This window comes from Atractosteus spatula, chromosome 4 (genome assembly GCF_055471065.1).
Source record: "Atractosteus spatula isolate fAtrSpa1 chromosome 4, fAtrSpa1.hap1, whole genome shotgun sequence".
In the NCBI taxonomy this organism is placed as follows: domain Eukaryota; kingdom Metazoa; phylum Chordata; class Actinopteri; order Semionotiformes; family Lepisosteidae; genus Atractosteus; species Atractosteus spatula.
The window spans coordinates 63,920,766-63,939,522 of record NC_142709.1 but is presented as its reverse complement, the minus strand read 5'-3'; the positions used below and the strand labels follow the sequence as shown (position 1 = coordinate 63,939,522).

Genomic DNA, 18,757 nt, shown 5'->3' with positions numbered 1-18,757 from the left:
GCTAGGGGGTTGACCCTCAGCCAAGGGGGTTAAGCCAAAATTACTGTGACTAAAACACTCTTATAAGCCTTCCGACACGCTGAAGTCTTGGATGTTGTAATTCCTAGTGAACTAAGATATACTGCAGGTACATTTCAGGTCAAATTGTAATCTTACACATCTGTCGTCCTTCATTCTTTCCTCCACCCGACTGCACACTTACAGCAGCTCCTTGGAGCACTGCTCATAAGTGAGTGGGGTAGTAATACTTTACCATATCTTATATACAGCAGTAAAGTCTGTACTACAGACAGTCTGTACTACACCAGGCTAGAGCTCATCCTTGTTTCAATTTCAGTGGTGTTGAGAGGTGTACAGAGCATGTGACTCCTGCTATACATGGGATGCCCATCCCTTGGAATCTCTGGATGAGGTGGGAGAGAAATTCTGGTTTCCATTTATACATTTGGATAGACTGGTGTACTGTGGGGTAAAGTATCTCACTCAAAGTACAAGAGCAGTCTCAAATCCAAAGGCTTACCTGTTACAATGCACCACCCAGACTTATATCATTTTTGCACTTTATTCCCTGTAGCTGCATTCTATTTATTTACACCTTACAGTGTGTGCGTGGATACCATGAGAATGCCATATGTCACAATTATGTGTTTTTTTTCCCTCAGATTTTGTAAAAAGTCCCGAGGGAGAGAACCAGGAGCATTCAGACGAGTCCCTGAAGGTGCGATTTCAAACACAAGTTGAGGTAAGATGTAATTTCCTATATATATATATCAGCTATATAGCTATATAGCTATTATGCTATAGTAACAGATCGAAGCATAAAGCTTGGTTTTCTGGTTGCTTCATTCACATTATGTAGCCATAATCCTCTGATCCAAAGAACGTTTTGCCCTATGTCTCAACACTTATGTGTTAAGTGTGGCTATTGCTTGTGATTCTCACTTCTCATTCCCTAATGGAAGTTGGTTTTGTAACCTTCTCCAGACTGATGAGCATCAGCGACTCTTTTTCTGAGGTCCTTGGAAATCTCCTTTGATCATATTTCCACTGACCTGTAGGGTAAAGACCAAACCAAACCAAAGAACAGACAGAAATTATTTTAATAAAAATAAAATATACACAGTAACTGCATTACAAAATAAACAAAATTCCCAGGTAAGCACGGCACCATGTTCTTTGACAGGGTGACACATTGCGGCCTTATTACATTGTAAACAAGCAAGCTTGTGAAAACATCGCTTTTAATCCAATAGAAATATTGCTTTTGATTTCAAGATGGTTTTGCCTACAAATATTACTTACTTGTTAACTCTACATGTAGATCACATTGGAATATCTCTGCTGTGAAATATTGTGAAACCTGTTCTTATTTGCTCATACATCACATTACAGTAGTAATTACGGTGACTAGCTGTTGCAATTCAAGGGAATGTGAATGCGGGTTTTGAGACAACATGGCGACTTACAGCACTTTCAGGAAGTTCACAATTTTGCGCTTGCTTCGAAATTTGTACATTTTTTTTTATCATGCCAATGAATTGATTTTGTTACCGAGACGTAATAACCCGTCTGAGAAATTTGGACTGCAGTTCCCCTTTAAGTTTAGCAAGCAATAACTCTCAACCCATTCCTTTCTCCTTCTTCTTCAGGCATCTTTTCCAGGTAGCTGCAGTGTCTCCCACTGCCCATTACAAAGTTCCAGTCTCAATTCAGCTAGGGTTTGGTAGCTGTGCTGTCACATGTTCACTGATTTGCATTCCATCACCTGCATTTTACTTCTCAATAACTTCTTTCTAAATCACCATTCCTCTGAAACATTGTGTGTCCAAATCTATTCAATTAAATAAAGCTCAAGCCTGCATCATTCACACTTCTCATTCATTCCATGCTATGCATGGATCTTCTCAGTTTCCACAAAATGTTACTGCTGAACTGACACATAGTTAGCCCCGTGTTGGAAGAAATCTGCATGAGTATTTTGGGAATCCTTTTGGGGGTTGTGACAGTGCTGTCCTTTGGACAGCACTGCCATTGCCTCAGCCAAGCAAGTTAATGCCAAAAAGTATTAAATCCACTGTCCCTATATACAGTAGTTCTCAGATTATTTCATCATTAGAATTTGACCGAACTACTGAAATAAATGTTATTTTGAAGGTCAAAATGAAAATCTTTTGAATTGAAAGAACATGAATAAAATTCATAGATTATTTGTGTTCCAAGCTATTCAATAAAATGTTTTTGTCTTTATGCATAATGATCAACATATCAAATAACATTATCACACTTCTTAAGTTACTCCTCCCAGTTCAATTAGTAAGGAAATATTTTTGCAATCATATATGTACAGTATAGTAACATAACAAGGGTGAAACTGGTTGAGAAAATTAAAATAATATAAGTTACAAGAACTGGTGATGTTGGTTAGACTGTTCAATTAGACTACAGTATACTATTTGACAGGTGTTGGCACTGCACACCAGTGTGCATTCATATTAAGCTTTGCATTTCGTTCTAGGCATGTATTAGGCAAGCATTTCGTTCTTAGAATATAAAATGCAGTGCTCCACAGTGCAAAATTTATATGATATAGTTTTTTGAATAGGTCAGCTAATTTTGTCATAACCCAACATGTACTGATTATGAACAATATACTGTATAAGGTAAAACTCCTAAGGTTGATTGTTAGTGCAACCTGTTGATTGTTGATGACATGCATCTTTTATTTTCCCAGCTTACTCCAATAATTTCAGATCCAGAATATTTATTGGACCAACATATACTCATCTGTGTGAAGTCAACAGACAGTGATGAATCTTACGGTAGGGGCAGGGGATTTGGGTTATTTAAGAATGGATTTTATCTTCATGTAATCTCACATGACTGTCCCAAAAGATTCTGTGCTGGGTCCTTTTCTCTAAGCAAAACATAGGATCAAAACCTTTACATTTGTTGTATATAATCCTGTAAACATTAGTCTTGCTTAATTTAATTTGAACACTGAGAAATAGGGAGCAGCCCTCTTACATCAGCATGGAAGATCCTGTGAAATCTAGATTTAATACAGAAATAATCCAGGTTCAATTCTCTTTAAATCCTCACTGATGAAAGACTTGGGATAGTTTTCATCTCTTCTCTCAGTTCCTTAATGATCTGATTTTTTGTGGCTGTACTCATATTTTTAATTCTTAGACAATACAGTTTCTTCATGCATGAAGATTAGAAACTATCAAATAAAGTAACAAGAAGTATTGTAATTATTTAATCTCTTTTAGATTCAAGGTAAAAAAAGAAAGCAAACTCAGATTTAATTTTGTTTTCTGTAAATGTAATGTAGTGGTAGAGGTTTTCTGAAGTGAGAATGACCACAAAAGACTGGCTTTTCAAAAGCACAACTTCTTATTTTAAAGCTTTAAAAACTTTTTTTTACAAAACTGTAGGGGAAGGCTGTGTGGCTCTACGGTCTGCAGAGTCCTCCAAATCAGACTTCCACATCCGTCTGACTCATCATGGAGAACTGACAGGGACGTTAAGTGGTAGCATCCAGCTGCATACCTCTGAGGGCAAGCAGACTGAGAAACTTTATGGTGAGAGCACACGCAAAGCTGTTTGTATGCTTTTAGGTTTTTTCAGCTCCAGCCAAGCCAGCCCAAATGAGATTTGCGTTGTTTGGTTTTTTGTACACCTCTCTATCATGCAAAGAAGTACAATGTTTTTAACAATAAGCAAATGGACTTTCACTTTCCTTTAACATTGGGTTAAAGATTATGTTTTACTGTACAGTATATCTCTAATTGCACTCTGTTAAGTATTTTGGTCATACCCAGTTTTAATTATTTGCATTCACTGTCAATAGCCTTATTGTACACATGGTCTGCACTGGTCAGCGGCCTTCCTAAACCCCGACCTGACCACTTCCACTCCTGTCCTGCCCCTCACCACGTACCTCAGCCAGGCGCTCTTCGGCTGCAGTGTCAGCCAAATGAGCTACAATATGATGTGATTGGATGAACCACTGACTAGGTTTTTCAACACTCTCAGCATAGGTATAATTAGCATAAAATGGTGAGGCCATTGTTTAAAAAGAACACCTTCCCTGCCTTGAAGAAACAGGAAGTCTAGGGAATAGCATCTTGTGGTGCTGCAGCCCTAGTAAGCTGTCTCTAGTTGAACATTTGTGCTGAAGAGACCAGATCACAAGCTTGGACTACAAACCTGGATGGCTTGGAAAGATTCTATATAGTGGTGTAGTCAAAATCCCTTACTAGAAGATAAAGAACTTTCTAAGAGACTAAAGGAAGTACCTACTCAAGATAAAGCCAAATGCTGATTTCCAGGATTCAGTACAGATTCCAATATTTACAGGATTGCCAGTAATTGCATTATTAAACAGAAGATCAGTCAGATTGCAATCTCACACTCTCCTCTTCTACAGATAAATACCCGCTGGCACCCCACAAATCTGCTAGCATCTTTTCTGGCACTGAGCATTTCAGTCTCCTCGGAAACAGACATTTGTTGCACTCGGCATTACTCAGAGCTTACCTTTACTCAATTGCCTCCTACAAGCTGGGACTGAAGTCACTTACGTGCTTCTTCTCGAGCAAGCAGCTCTTCAATTTCACATTCTCTGTGGACCACAGAAAGCTGTCTGCACTTACAGTATCATGCTGCCTGCTCTCTTTTTCCAGTTTTCTCTATGTCGTCAACCTTCCCTGGAGCTCCAGAACAACTGCAACTACCCCCCTCCCCCTCTTCCTTCCACTTTTCCTTCCTGCTCACTCAGCTCTCTTCCCCAGCCCCCTCTCCTCTTCAATCTAGTCGAGTGTCCATCATATCGCACCTACAGCCCCAGCCCATCTTTGTTGATTCCTATCTCATGTTTCCCTAGTTGTCCTTTATGCTTTCCCTAGAGGAGCCCCCCCACCATTTGCTGATGCTCACACTGCTCTGAAGGAGTGAGTGCATGGTTCCAGTCTGCACTGGGTCTGGCCAGTTCATGCCCGTCCTTGTGCCTGTGGCTCAGGCTGGTACAATGATGGATTTCCTCCCCCTTTTTCCCCCCTTCCACTGGTGTCCAGCCGGTGGTGTTGAGCCCTTGACTCTTTCTTTCCCTTAAGCTTGCACCCACTTTTGGTCAGAGCTGTCATGTCCTCAGCCAGTGGAGTTAACTCCTTAAAGTATTAAGTATTCTATTTCTTTAGATTTCTTGCTTTGTTTCATGATAATTAAAATTTGATTGAACTACTGAAAATATTTTGTAGCAATCTTCTATTCATACTGTATTTACTGTATAATATTGAAAATGTTTTATTTTTCTCATTATTTGTATCAGGAAATATTATATAATATCCTCAATTTCCCTTCGGGATCAACCAAGTCTTATCTGTACTAGATGGGGAGTTGTATTTATGCTAAATCAACTTTTAGTTGCCGTCCATTAAGGCTATGAACTTATCTAGCATTAGTGTCTACAATTGGTGAAAGGTCACACACCACAGGGAAAAGTGCAATTATATCTGATTTGCCATTTCAATACAGTTACACTTCTTAAATATTGACTAATAGGAGCTCTTCATTTAAAGCTGACTTTGAAATTCATGAGGGGTAATCATAGACAGAAGGCAAAAATAAGCAAATAAATGAATGTTTATACAGTAAATTCAAAGTCAACCATTCAGTTTCAGACTGTCCTTAAGTTGGGATAGATCAGATCGTAGTCTGAGTGCGACCACTGTAACCAAGTATCTTTGTTTATATTGTAGATTTCGTCAAGGTGGAAAGAGATGACTCAGCTTTGCCAAAGAGTGGGGCCAACAAGTAAGTTTGTTTTCACCATGAGGAATTCGAGTTCTTTAGATGCTCTCTGTAATGTTTACTTTTGACTAATGGACACACAGAATATTTTTAATTTGTAAAATGTATCCCCACAAGTGACATTCACTCAGAAATGCAAACTAAGCCCTGGGTTCAAATAGAGCACATCTGGGTTATATCACTGCCAAACATTCACCATGAATTGCGTGTAGAATTGACTTGCCGTGACTGGGATGCAGTGAGATGGGTAACTCACCCTTGGTTTCCTCGTCTTGATATTAGAAAGCGACCACTGGGAACTGCTAGTTGCTTGAGATCTTGTAGTGTTATCACTGAGACATACAGTACACCTACCATCTAGCATTAATTAAAAAATAATCCTTTTATAAACTAGAATACTTAAAAAATGGGATAATTAAAATGTTTTAATTTTCTGATTGGTTCAGATGTGCAACTTTTTGAATTATTGTGAAACAAATAACTTTGACTAGATACACCTTAATTATTATTCATCCTAAATAAACTCCTGAGTGTGTATATATTTTCTTCTGGGATGGATATGTTATATATTTGCTCCTGAAAAGATGAAGCAATGCAAGGTAACCTTTAAGTCTCCTTAGTCTCCATTGTATATAGCATACATACAGTATATTCTTATATGCATATATTTTTAAGCAAAAGTAACTGTACAAAAAGAGAGGGGGAAATTGCTAATTTTGAGATGTGGGATGTTTTGCACATTTCCTAGATCTCTCTCTTTCTCTGCCATCAAGGTCACCCCACTCTTCTCCGACTGACATCACTAACCCCAGTTATATGGGAGTGGGCTTAAAATCTGATGTGGTTCATCAGGGTGGCTGGAGCTATGACATGCCTCAGAAACCTAGCCCACCGGGAGGATTTGGTTGTAAGGAGTCCTCCCCTCCAAATCGCTCCCCCCTGTCTCCCAAAAAGACAAGTCAGGGAATGGCTGTTCGTAGTCCCCCGGCAAAACCACTACCAGAGCACCCGTGAGTACTTTACTCTTACTGTAGTGAATGTGAATCTCTCTGGATGTATATTTTGTTGTGAAAAGCCAACTTCTATTTTGTGAAAACAAAATAGATGCACTGTTTCATCTTCCCAGGAGTAAAATGCCAAAACCATATTTCTGAAGCACAAGAACAGACGTGTATTAGTCTCAAGATTCCTTTAGTCTGAAACTTATAAAGTACATGTGCCAGTGTTGTTATAGTTACTGTGTAAATTCTGTCACAGCAGAAACATTTGTTAACTCTCATGGAATTTGGTTCCTAATCTGGACATCCTCCTGTATGTTTTGATATCAGGCTGCATTCACTGAAAAAGACATTGAGAAATGAGATCTCACACAAAACTGTTGATAAGGGTATTATATAATTTGGGAATGCCCCTCAGTCAACCAGATGAGAAAATATATTAGGCTTGTCCATTCAAGTGAAACATGATGCTGACTGTCATTCCCAAAAACCCACCATGTCCTTCCAAGCAACACCTTGGGAAAGCTGTGGGAAAGGTATTTTGGAAGGCATTATAAATTTAATGCATCTCACCTATCAACAATCAGTGAAGTATGTCTTTAGTCTTTACAGAGTGGCTGCTGAAGTTATTTTTGCTTTAATTTAACATGCACATGAATTCCCTTCTCCAAGGGCAGCTGTGGGCAATATTGTATATTTGTCAAAAGTCAAGTTTATGATTGATGAACGCATTGTAAGGTTAGCTAGATGAAACCTTTTGCTATGACAGAGGGCAATGGCTCAATGTAAATAGTTCTCTTTTAAAAAAAAATGGAATTGCACATCACTGGATTTTCCTGGTTATAATCCTCAAAGCTGGAATCGCTGATATTTGCGACTATGGTATGAGTGGATTCTGTGCCTGTTTGCCCCAGCCATGCAGTAAACCACACAGATAAGTCCGTACAGAGGACTACAAGTACAGACACCTTCCAACCCGGCCAATGTTGTGCAAGGATTGTACTTAAACCTAATGTTAGACGACTGAAATAAGTTGTTTGGAGACTGTGTGATCTTATGACAGAGATCTCACTGTTTGTGCTACTGTGAGGCCTGTTTTGTCAGCCTTCTCATTGGAAGCACCTTGAACTGTTGTCAGGCTGTTTCTGTTGATTTTGCTCTGTGCCTGTGCTTGTAGGTCTGTTGCAGAGGATGGAAAGCCCGCGGAGATGTTTGATAATCCTCTGTACGGTGCCACGGGGAAGCCGAAGCCAGCCGGCCGCAACAAGGAGCAGGAATCTCCTCGGGCCAACCGCAAGGACCTGTTAACACCAGAACCGTACTTCTTTCCAAAGACCCAGGACACGGAGGCAGATCGTCCACCCCCTGTTCCCACCCCCCGGAACCGCTCCTTCACCTGCTCTGAGACCAAGCAGCAAAGCCCCAGTACCCTCCAACCTCCTGGAATCACTAAAAAGCCAGTGGTTCCATCCCGCTCAGAGGGGGGCATGCTGCCAAACAATCGCCCACCTTTGCCCGCCAAGTCACGGCCAGCAGGGCAGCCGGAACCTCCCATAACCAAACCGAGAGACTACCGAGACAGCTCAGAGCTCCCGGTCAAAAACAGACCACGAGGTGGAGATGGTCATCCTTCTCGACCTGCCCAGCCTTTCCCCAAAGAAGGTGAGCAGAATTCCCTGAAAACAACTTAGCGTCCTGCTGTGTCTGATGATGATTAGCCAGTCCATCGCTCAGAGCTTCGAGACAGGACTTATTGGAGGTTCCCACACCATTTTACTTCTGGATTCCTGGAGTTTTAATAAGCATTAGTTAAAGACTCCTGCATTGAAGAAAATACAAATTAAAAAACAATAGAATTTGCTCGACTATTGACGAACAGACAGTTTCAGTTTTCCTGAGCACACTTTCATGCGCGTATACAGTACATACAAATGCATGAATGAAAAGTAAAGAAGGAGATGAAATATCCTGCAGTGCCAAGAACAAGATACTTTGACACGATACAAGTATTACACCAGTATTTAATGCCGCCCATTTTACTAACAAACTCATCGGTTCAAAATAATGAAGTGCAACACAATGCTTCGTATCAAACAGACATTCTGTATGTCAGCTGTTAATGTTTTTGAGTTTCTGTTTTTTAATTTCAAATTAAAAATATTAGTTTAACATGGATATTCTTTATTCTTGTATGATGTTTTAGATATACTGTAGACACTGTCCATTCACAACATAAAATAATTTTCCCTACCTTTTGTTTTTCAGTGAATCAGGAAGCTCTCCAGGTTCATAAGAAGATACGATCAGTTAAATGAGCTTTGATTGTTTTACAATATTTATGATGAACTGCTGCTTTCACATCAGCTTACAACCATGAGTTGACAAGGACTGTATATATTACTCCAGGAGCTGGACACACAGATAAATTTCCTAATTATCCCACATAATTAGGAAATTTACACTTTCATATTGAAATCATCACCACCTGGAGCCCTCTTTAATCCACAGCAAGAAAAAATCTTCCCAACACTGCTAAAGTAGCTGACAAATGCTGAGATTCAAGAAACATCCTGCATTCTACAGGCTCCCATCAAATACAAAATAAATTGTTCAATTTTTAACTTATGGCTATAATCACTTAATCCACACCACCAGTATTGTAGAAGAATGCTTACCTGTGGACGTTTTCTTGAAATGGTACATAAATGTATTGTAATTAAAATAAGAAACTTCATATATTCCAAATGATAATAATTTTTTCCATTCACAAAGTCAACAACATTAGGTGTTTATTTTCAAAATAAAATGACAAAAATGACAAAAACCAAGAGTGATTGCTGAGAAAGGCATCCCTAAGGTTACAGCGTTATACAGCGCCTTTGAAAACTTTTAGCTGGAAAGTAACAGGGTGTATGAATACTGTATGTATACAAATGACTGTAAAGAATGTAAAAATCTTTAGTATTGCAGTGCTTTAACTAATTGTGCACCGAATGTGGCTGTTTTGTTAATTTATTTAAAGTTTTGCTCACCATTGTAATCTTTCGTGTGCTTTTCATGTATAGCTTGAGGAAAAACCATGCTGTATAAATCTAACCAACAGTATACTACTTTACACCCAGCCATTATAAACATCGGTTTTATACAGATATAAAATGCATTTTTCAAAACCTTCACAAACAGTTTTCAAGTAATATTAGTTAGAGCAGTTAGATAGGGACACCAAAGTATTGTACAGGAAAATTATTTTTCGTGCCAGCTGCTTGCCAGGATAGGCTCTGGCTCCCCCACAACCCAGAACTGAATTAAGTGGTTAGAAAATGGATGAGTGGATGGTTGCAAATATCCAACTAGAAAGTCCTTCTAGAGACTAAATGTACTTTTGGGTACTTAGAATGAGACCATTTACAATAATAACTTTGTTCTGTAAATGTGTATACTATTGTAAGCACACTTATGGGGGAAAAGGTAAACAAATCACACAGGCATCTTGTTTTCAAGCCAGTTCAGGTTTTCACTTGTGAGACCGTAATGATTGAAGCCATCTGTTGCAGCCAGAAAATGTAAATCACCCTGCAAAAAAAAAAAACATGTAGCACTTTGAAAAATAAGCATTGCAGAAATTATTTGAAGTCATCCACGAATATTTGCTTTTGTATATGAGCATATCACAGGCAGCATGATGGGTTTGCACATTCTTTCAGTGCACAGCTTTGTACCAAAGGCATTGGGTTACATTTGATTGTTTATTCTACACTGCTGCTCTCTCTATGGGCCTGTGGCAGACTGGTGCACGGTCCAATGTGCACTCAGGTCCGGCTTGCATACTATGCTTCAAGGATAGGCACTGGATTGCTGAGACCAAAATATGACGCTTACCTAAGGTGGATACTCATATCATATTCAGTCTCTTCTACAGTACATACTCAAAACCCACCCCTGGTAATACAGGCCATGGAGCAAAAACATTTAGCCTGAAAAATCTCTATGTAGGTACTTTCCATAGAGAAGAGGGCAGAGAAGACTGATTGTTTTTAAAGAAATCTATTTTGCAAAAAATTGTGCAATTCTGAAATGATGAATATCATGTTCTGTATCCTGAAATGCCTGAAAATAAAACTGGAAAAAAATCCCCAAAGATTTTCATCTCTTAATATTATAATTCTATGTTTTCGAATATGGAATGCAATTATTTTTCTAACAGCACAGTAACGTCCCTGCTTATATCTTGAGAATAGTGGTTTCAGCCTGTACAAAATGGCGTGTAGTACATTCACGTTAATCTCAAAGCAAAACAGAAAACTCTTTTACTCACATCAGTTGGTGTCTTCAAAAGGACAAAGCTGACTAATGAGAACTAAAGTGAGACACTGAATTTCCGTCTTATTTGTTAAGTACCTAGCAGAACAGGAATGAGACGCCTGCTGACACCTGGACAACAGAGACACCCAGCAGTTTACAGTAACACACAAACAACACAGCTAGACTCCATATTCGCAGCATGGTGTCATTTCAGAGTTCCCAGCTTGCCTTTACAGCACTAGTGGTGCTATTAGATATATACAACATATATATATATATTATCAAAGAACGGGGCATAAGTCTTGATCATTACTTGGTTTTGTTTTAAACAAAGTACAAATCATTGCAAAGTAAAGTTTAGCCATTCTGATATGTAAAATATTAAGAATATAAGAACAATTACAAGCAAGAGCTGTCCATTTAGCTCATCTAGCCCTCATTGTTCCTGTCATGTGTGAGTCTATTTAGACACAAACCAAAAGCAGTCACAGATGATCAAGTGAAAGAAGCCCACTAGAGATTTTTTTACAGCCTGCGACTCCCCCCTGTGGAAGATCAAGGACTAATCCCCATTTGTAGTTCAGCAAGGAACATTGAATATGTCTTTCAAGTCCCCCTCTAATTTATTAAACCATTTATTATTTATTAGGCTATTTAACACAAAGATCAGCACTTTTACAAGCAATCTGGAAAAGCAAATATCTTCCCAGAAAGTGATTATATGATTACATATGGTGTAAGTAGCCCTCTCAATAAAAGATTACCAGTAAGAGACATATAGTAAGTGTGGCATTCTGACTAATTCCTAATTTACAAAAAACGCGATTACCTCTGATATTTCTGCTATGAAAAGTGAAAATAATAAATAATGCCCACATGCAACCCCGGAACTAAAGACAAAAAAAGCACCTCCTTCCAGAATACCTTGAAATGTGTTTATGTACCCAAGACAGACCAAATAGGTCTTGTCATGTAGTAACCTTCTCTTAATAATAATTTATTACTTTATTATTGACAATATTTAGATGTCAAATAAAAAAGACTAACACGTCCACTGTGAAAAAAAGGGAATGTATCCCTCAATTTTTACATAACAACATTTGGTGAGAGAATTGAGGACTTCAAAAGATTTGTGCATTTATAAATAATATGATTTACTGGACATACAGACATAAACAAGGATGCTAATGAATGTAATGAGATTTTGTTTATACGGTTAGAAAATATTAGCATTGTTCAGTAGATGCAACCTATAACACAGTCACTTAAGGACAAAATCAAACTAGTGGCTTTCAAAAAATGTCTAGGACAATTATTTTCTCATACTCTAGGTTCCAGGATTTTAACTGGGATTTATAACTATATAGCACAACAAAGATCATTTTTTGTTTTTTTAGCAGAGGGGTTAAGAATTCTCTCCAACTTAATTGGCTTTTTATTTTATTCTATATACCACCAAACACACAAAGGGACTTTCCCCTGACAAAGTTTTGGTGGCTTGAAAAAAAAAAGAAGACATAAATAGAAACAGGAAGTCTGCTAGGCTAAGACTGCAAGTACGGGCAAGCCGTACAAATATGTGAATATGCGAATCAGAAATGTTGCAGTGGTACCCGACTTCAGTGGAATTTTGATTATGTCTGTAAACGCAGTTTGAAAAGGACCTCCTACATCTGTTTAAAGAGTCGACACTGCTCTTCTTTTCTTACCAGAATGTCGAGTTCCACCTGTTTTAGTGTATTACTCAAAATCAATAACGTTACAACTGAATATCCCTGCTTGTGTATGCAAGTGTTAACAATGTAAATGGAAAAGAATTTACAAAAAGCATAGATTTTAAAATCACCTTCCTAAACGTTTCTACCAGAAAGAATTAATATTGAACAGCTAAGTAAATTGCTCTCTTCACCGCACTCAGTATGATGCTCTCTAGCCTTTTCCTTCCTCCTAGCCTGACAGTCTGCATGCGGGGCTCAATATCTGGAGCCAGGCTCAAATGAGTAGACAAGAACAATGGGTCATTCTCCCCACACTAATCCATGTGGTCTTCCAGCCGGCTCATTCCTTTCTAGGGAATTTGGTTTAAAGCATTTATATGACCCTACTTAGCTCTACGCTTGGCTTCCAGCTTGGTTCCAGGGCCAAGTTAAAGCCCAGTTTTGAGATGTCCTCACTGTCAAGAAGCCCTAGGCGATATCTCAATTGCTTGAATATTACTTTGCATGAAGGTGTTTGTATTTCGAAAGAAACTGCAGCTTAGGTGACGCTTTTAAATCAGCTGTGACTTGGAGAACACCTGCCCTTCATCTGCTTGGTTTGTGGTGTCAAATTATTCTGCCTATTAACCAAAGCCTTCTGTTGTTTGAACAAGCTTTTTGTCTATGGCCACATTATCAAATTAGCAGAGGGTGCTGTAGTTAATAGTTTGATTTGGCCTGGGAACTGTTATTTCAAAGTTCTGTTGTTGTCTGTTTTTTAAGGAAATGTTAAAGAATTAAAAATTAAAGATCTGAATTAAAACTATTTTCCCCCTTTGCTTTCCATTCTTTTTCAAGAAAACCCTTCTCCAAACAAATATTGTTGGAATATAGATTAAAAAAAAACTACCTTAATTGCAAGAGAAAAAAGAAAGGGGAAAAACAACCAATAATACTTTATCCAGTCCCAAAAGTAGGGTTGAAAAAAATAGAGATCTCATTTCAGCGACATAAATATGAATCTACAACATTACTGGTGAGCCCTGAGAACAGCAGGGGAATGAAAAATAGAAAACATTGCATCTAACATACTCTGGCACACAACATTTCAGTGCCATCTGAAAGCAAGGCTGAGCATATTAAATAAAGATCTGACTGGGGAGCGATGATCTTTGTCCTTCCTACTGCTAGATGCTGCAGAGCCGAGTAGAAACTGCAATTATGTATTTCAGTTGAGGACAATGACTGTGGAAAAGCAGAACTAGAATCTTCCTAGGTGGATTCAGTGAAAAGCAATCTGAGTAACATACTGTATTTCCCTTTTCTTTCTGGCAACCTTTTCTAAAACAAAATTACATTCCCACAATAAAAGGAGACATCATGTCCAATCATTTTGAAAACTAATGTTATGTCATAAAAGTTTCTAATACAGAGCACACTCGGCTGAAAACTGAGGAACTAGGGTAAATACTGCAAATATTTTTTTCATTAAGTTTCATGGTTTGCCTTTCCTATGTAGTTTGTATTACAAACTGAATAGTTGCACCAGATGTCATATTATGCAAACATCCCTGTTCCTTAAAAGGTCCAACCAGTTCAAATAATTTGATGGATTGGGAAATTATATATAATACCTACATCTTAAAAATGTTATGATGCTTTATTTAGCCAAAATGTGAAAATATTCCATCTGAAAATGAACTGAAAATACTTTTTATTTTGACACAGCTGGAAAATGAGTATGATTTGTACATTCTATGAAGGAAGTGGACTGTTATAATGTAGCAAGTACAGTAAAAACTTTAAGACACTTGTTTTCTTTAAAAGAATTTCATCTCATTCTATTAATGATCAATGGTAGAGATGCCCCTTGTTTATAGCTTAAAGTATCAACACAGAATTTAACAAATTAACTAAATACATAAAAGTCAAAGTTCAACAAAATTTCAACAAAGATTATGGATACCACCCACACCCTTATTGTATCATCATTTAAATATCATAGGAGCAATTGAGAAAACTATTACTTAACAAAGGATTAGGACAAACCAAACACATGTGGAAAAATCACAGAAAGCCATTGTTTAACCACAATCAGAAAGGCACAGACAAGTGCATGTTTATACTTTCTCATTCAGTTTTTTCTCTCTGGATTAAAATTGCTTGGAATTGGCAGAAAACCTCAAATATGTAAACTACATTGACAGAAAGAAAATGAAGCAGAAAAGCAGGCTTGAGTTTTAAAATTAGATCTTGCTGTTGTATGCAAAAGCTGCTGCAATTTGGGAAAAATAGGACTTTGCATCCTTTGCTGGTGACTCATATCAAAACATTACTCACCTTGTTAGTATACCTTTTTGTTGAACTTTTCCTCAGAAACATCCCTGTATTTCTGATACTACGTGAAGGGCCAATAGTATTTTTGTGCTTTTCATTAGAAAAACAAAGAAACTCTAAAACTGCACTGTTGCATGGTCCAGTTCATAAGCTTAGAGTATAAATAACTCGCAGTGAAGACTGAAAATAAACTGGCTAGGACAACAAAACCATTTAGAATGAGTAATGTGACTAATTTGATGATATGGCCTAGCAAACTCTGTAGATAAGTCCTCCAGGCAGAGAGGGGATACAATCTCCGGTGCCCTTCCACCTGCTGCTGTCATGTGACCAACAAAGGGCATCTGCATAAACACAGGGTGGGCCCACCCCTTCATCTCATTCTGTGCCTTAAAATTCAGTTAGTAATCACTCCAGTTCCACAGCTGTCCTGCCAGTTTGCCTGCTTTTTCTTGCTCAAGAAGGAATTAAGAGTCCTAGTGTACCGTACCTCTCACACACATTCAATGCTTTACTGTGGAAAAGAGCTCCCAGGTTTACTGCTGGACCATTTCTTCATTTTGTCTGAGGCTCACACTCTACATTACAGCTGGAATTGGAAAAAAAAAGAAAACACATCATCTCCATTGCTATCACCAGGATACTTGGCATAACAGAAATTGTATTTCGTGAGTATGTTTTCTGCTTTTGTGGGAAAATGTATATTGTGGTCATTTTTGCAGATTTATTTTGGTTAAGGTTTCTTACTATAAAATACAGGCTGTTTTTAAATCACAGGAGGAGCATGCCTTGTAAGCAGTTGAAAACCTTTTTCAGAAACGTTAGCTTGTAAGACATTAGATTCCTTGTTTTTTTCTGTCTCTAAATATGTGTATAGGATATATACAGTACATGTGTGTGAGTGTGGTTCTGTACTTGCTGAATTGTAAAAAATAAGCTTTTTCATGTATCGCATAAAAAGTGCTGGACCAGGAGGATTCTGACACTTTCGCCCTTCTTTCTGTGCAAGCATGAGACTGAGATGATTGCAACGTGTGTGCGATGTGCCGTTGCACATACTGTATAACTGTGAGCGCAATGCTTCATCGCAGTTCATGTGTGTTGTCCTGCCCAGGGCCGAACTCCACTACACCGTCCGGGGAGTAAGGATGCTGTGTGAAGACATGGAGTGCGGGGTCTGCTACCTGCCCTATTCTCGTGTGGAGCGCGTCCCACGTGTGCTACACTGCAGGCACACCTTCTGTGCTCTCTGTCTGAGCTCCATGGCCCAGTCGAAGAGTGGGCTGCTCACTGTCCGCTGCCCGCTATGCCGCCAGATGACCTGTGTAGGCAGAGGCCTGGGACTGCAGGAAGCTCTGTGGGTGGACACCAAGGTGTGGGACCAGATACCAGAGAGTGAAGAAGAGAAGGAGATGGAGGAAGAGGACAGGGAGATCCGTCCAGCACTGCAAGTTGAAAGGTAACTGTACTTTCTGGGCAGAGCACCTGCTTGTGTTCAGTCATCCTTTATTCCTGTAATACTGAATGTGAGTGTTTATTCTAAAACAAACAGATATCTTTGATATGCAAACAAAACCTAGAGACCCGATGAGTATGTTTTCCAATCAGAAAACAAACGCTTAGGCTGACAGGAAGCCCGGCCTGAACCCTGACCATTCTTGACATCACTTTCTCCACTTTTCTTTTCAGTCCTGCCGCGCAGCAGTCCAGGCCAAAGCTCAAGAGGCTAAAAATTCCAGCCTTTCTGAAGAAACTCAATTTCTTGAAGCACCCGCAGGAGAGAACTGTGCCTAAGTGTAACGTGTGAGTTCTCTTTTATGTGAGTTCAGCATTATAAAGAGAGAGGGGCCAAACAAATCCCTGTGGCTTGAGGGGACTGTAGCGGTAAGAACAGCTGCACACGGGTTAGGTGGCATTCTTTTTCTTTGCCAGCTTTCGTTGCGCATGTCAAGTTGTACATTTGAATTTAAAAACCAGCAGTAACGTGTAACATGTCCATGCCAAACAAACATTAGGTTGTGTGTCACAACAAACTCACTTATGCTGTGAGTTGTGTGTGAAATGAAAACAAGAAGGGTGGGGCCGTGAGAAAAACATGTCTGAACCCAGTGTGATTACCTTTCACAACAGCTACAAATTAAATTACGTACAGTACAGGTATCTGTTTTTCAAGTTTTTGTGGCTAAACTGGAAGGATGACAGACATAAAGTAGATTGATTTCTGACAAGTGCTCGGTGTAATAGCAGGAACCTAAGGATACAAAAATATTCTGACAGTAAATCATTATGAGTGGTTCTGAGAAACTGATTCATAGGCGGAACCGAGTGCTCAACTTTTCACCTTTTGTGTATGCCACTTTAAAAACCTTTGATCTCTCTTTCACTTGGCAGCGAGATTAAATCGTGGCGTCGAGTGCCAGCAGCAGAAGTATTTTAAGAAGGTGATGTACTGTAAGTCAAGAAACCTCAAGAACATCAGTATTATACCTCACATGACTGTGCATGTAAAATACGTGTTGTATTTACAAAATACGTTTTGTGTTATGATAATCTGGATTTTGTCAGTTTTACTTAAGTTTACAAGATTGCAGGTCTTGAGGGACTGTGTGTGTGATTACGCCATTTTATTTTACAGTTAAATTATGAGCGGACAGAAATGGTATTTTGATGGCATTAAAGACCACTTGCAAACAGAACAGCTTTTATCATACAAAATGTATGAAATTACTTATGGAGATGTTGAATTTTCTGAAAAACTAAAGCAATAAAATTCCATTGTTTATTATTTATCTAACTCTATGAAAACTCAGGAATTGTGCATCCTAGGAAACCAAACACATCGAATTAACCTGTAAAGTGCTCTAATACTTCTAACACTACAGTACGTATGTTTATAGTACATACTATATATTTTGCTATTTAAGCAAAATACAAGCAATAAAAAACAATACTTTGTCATGTGCCCCATATGTGTTTTAGTCTAAAATTTATTCTTGAGGATTAGTTGTAAAGATTTTTTTTATTTTAAATATTCTGTAACCCAACATATCTAAAAGTGCATGATATTTTCTTTACATGTGTATTGCACATTAAAACAATGAAGGAAGATCCACAACATAATCATAAGAAGGTTAAAAACTAAAGATGATAAAATATGAAATCTTTAACAATCTGTGCTGTCCTCCTAATAACATTTTTCACAATTTCAAAAGAGTTCAATGCATAATTAAGTTTACTTTTTAAAACTATTGTATAAAATGCAATTAAGCTACATAGCTGGAACCTTTTCATAGAGGAACTGAAAGACCAGTGGAACTAATGACATTCTGTGAAGGTTGTATTTATTAGATTTATTCTATTGGCTAGTCTCTCCTTAATCCCGTGCAGCTGGTGGAATATGATTTGGTTCAGCTGTCCAGGCTACTGTAGCTCCTCTCCTCCCATGATGACATATTCCTAACAGATGGCATTTTTGTGAATTTCCCTCAGAGGCTGTGAAAATGACTGTATTTTACCATGTATCCATAAAGTGATTGTGTATGTGTTCTTTTTTTTTTAGAAATTGCTCGTTTGATTGTTTGATTTACAATAAAAGTTTCTGAAGGAAGC

The 18,757-nt window shown here is 38.3% G+C and overlaps 2 protein-coding genes across 3 annotated transcripts in view; both read left to right on the top strand.

Moving 5' to 3' along the window:
• Positions 1-10,950, top strand: part of inpp5d (inositol polyphosphate-5-phosphatase D) — a 32,657-nt gene extending 21,707 nt beyond the window's left edge. The window contains exons 21-27 of one of the 2 annotated variants that reach the window (XM_088914654.1): positions 663-742; positions 2,732-2,819; positions 3,438-3,584; positions 5,763-5,817; positions 6,588-6,824; positions 7,990-8,474; positions 9,078-10,950. In XM_088914654.1, coding sequence (XP_088770780.1) covers positions 663-742; positions 2,732-2,819; positions 3,438-3,584; positions 5,763-5,817; positions 6,588-6,824; positions 7,990-8,474; positions 9,078-9,127 — 1,142 coding nt within the window. In that variant the 3' untranslated portion in view covers positions 9,128-10,950. The remainder of the gene's footprint in view (positions 1-662; positions 743-2,731; positions 2,820-3,437; positions 3,585-5,762; positions 5,818-6,587; positions 6,825-7,989; positions 8,475-9,077) is intronic. The other variant, XM_088914655.1, reaches the window with a different exon arrangement.
• A 4,608-nt stretch (positions 10,951-15,558) lies between these two features.
• Positions 15,559-18,755, top strand: LOC148836841 (uncharacterized). The gene is made up of 4 exons (XM_088913720.1): positions 15,559-15,816; positions 16,263-16,607; positions 16,838-16,951; positions 17,540-18,755. Exons 2-4 carry the CDS (start codon positions 16,297-16,299, stop codon positions 17,583-17,585), a joined length of 471 nt encoding a protein of 156 aa, XP_088769846.1. The 5' UTR covers positions 15,559-15,816; positions 16,263-16,296; the 3' UTR covers positions 17,586-18,755.
• Positions 18,756-18,757: the final 2 nt, after the last annotated feature.

What these genes read in the sequence shown, in the direction of transcription:
- LOC148836841 (XM_088913720.1), top strand. Translation starts at nt 16,297, where the DNA reads ATGCTGTGTGAAGACATGGAGTGCGGGGTCTGCTACCTGCCCTATTCT. An exon ending in CCAGCACTGCAAGTTGAAAG is followed by an intron (nt 16,608 to 16,837) that starts GTAACTGTACTT and finishes TTTTCTTTTCAG; the next exon opens with TCCTGCCGCGCAGCAGTCCA. An exon ending in ACTGTGCCTAAGTGTAACGT is followed by an intron (nt 16,952 to 17,539) that starts GTGAGTTCTCTT and finishes TTCACTTGGCAG; the next exon opens with CGAGATTAAATCGTGGCGTC.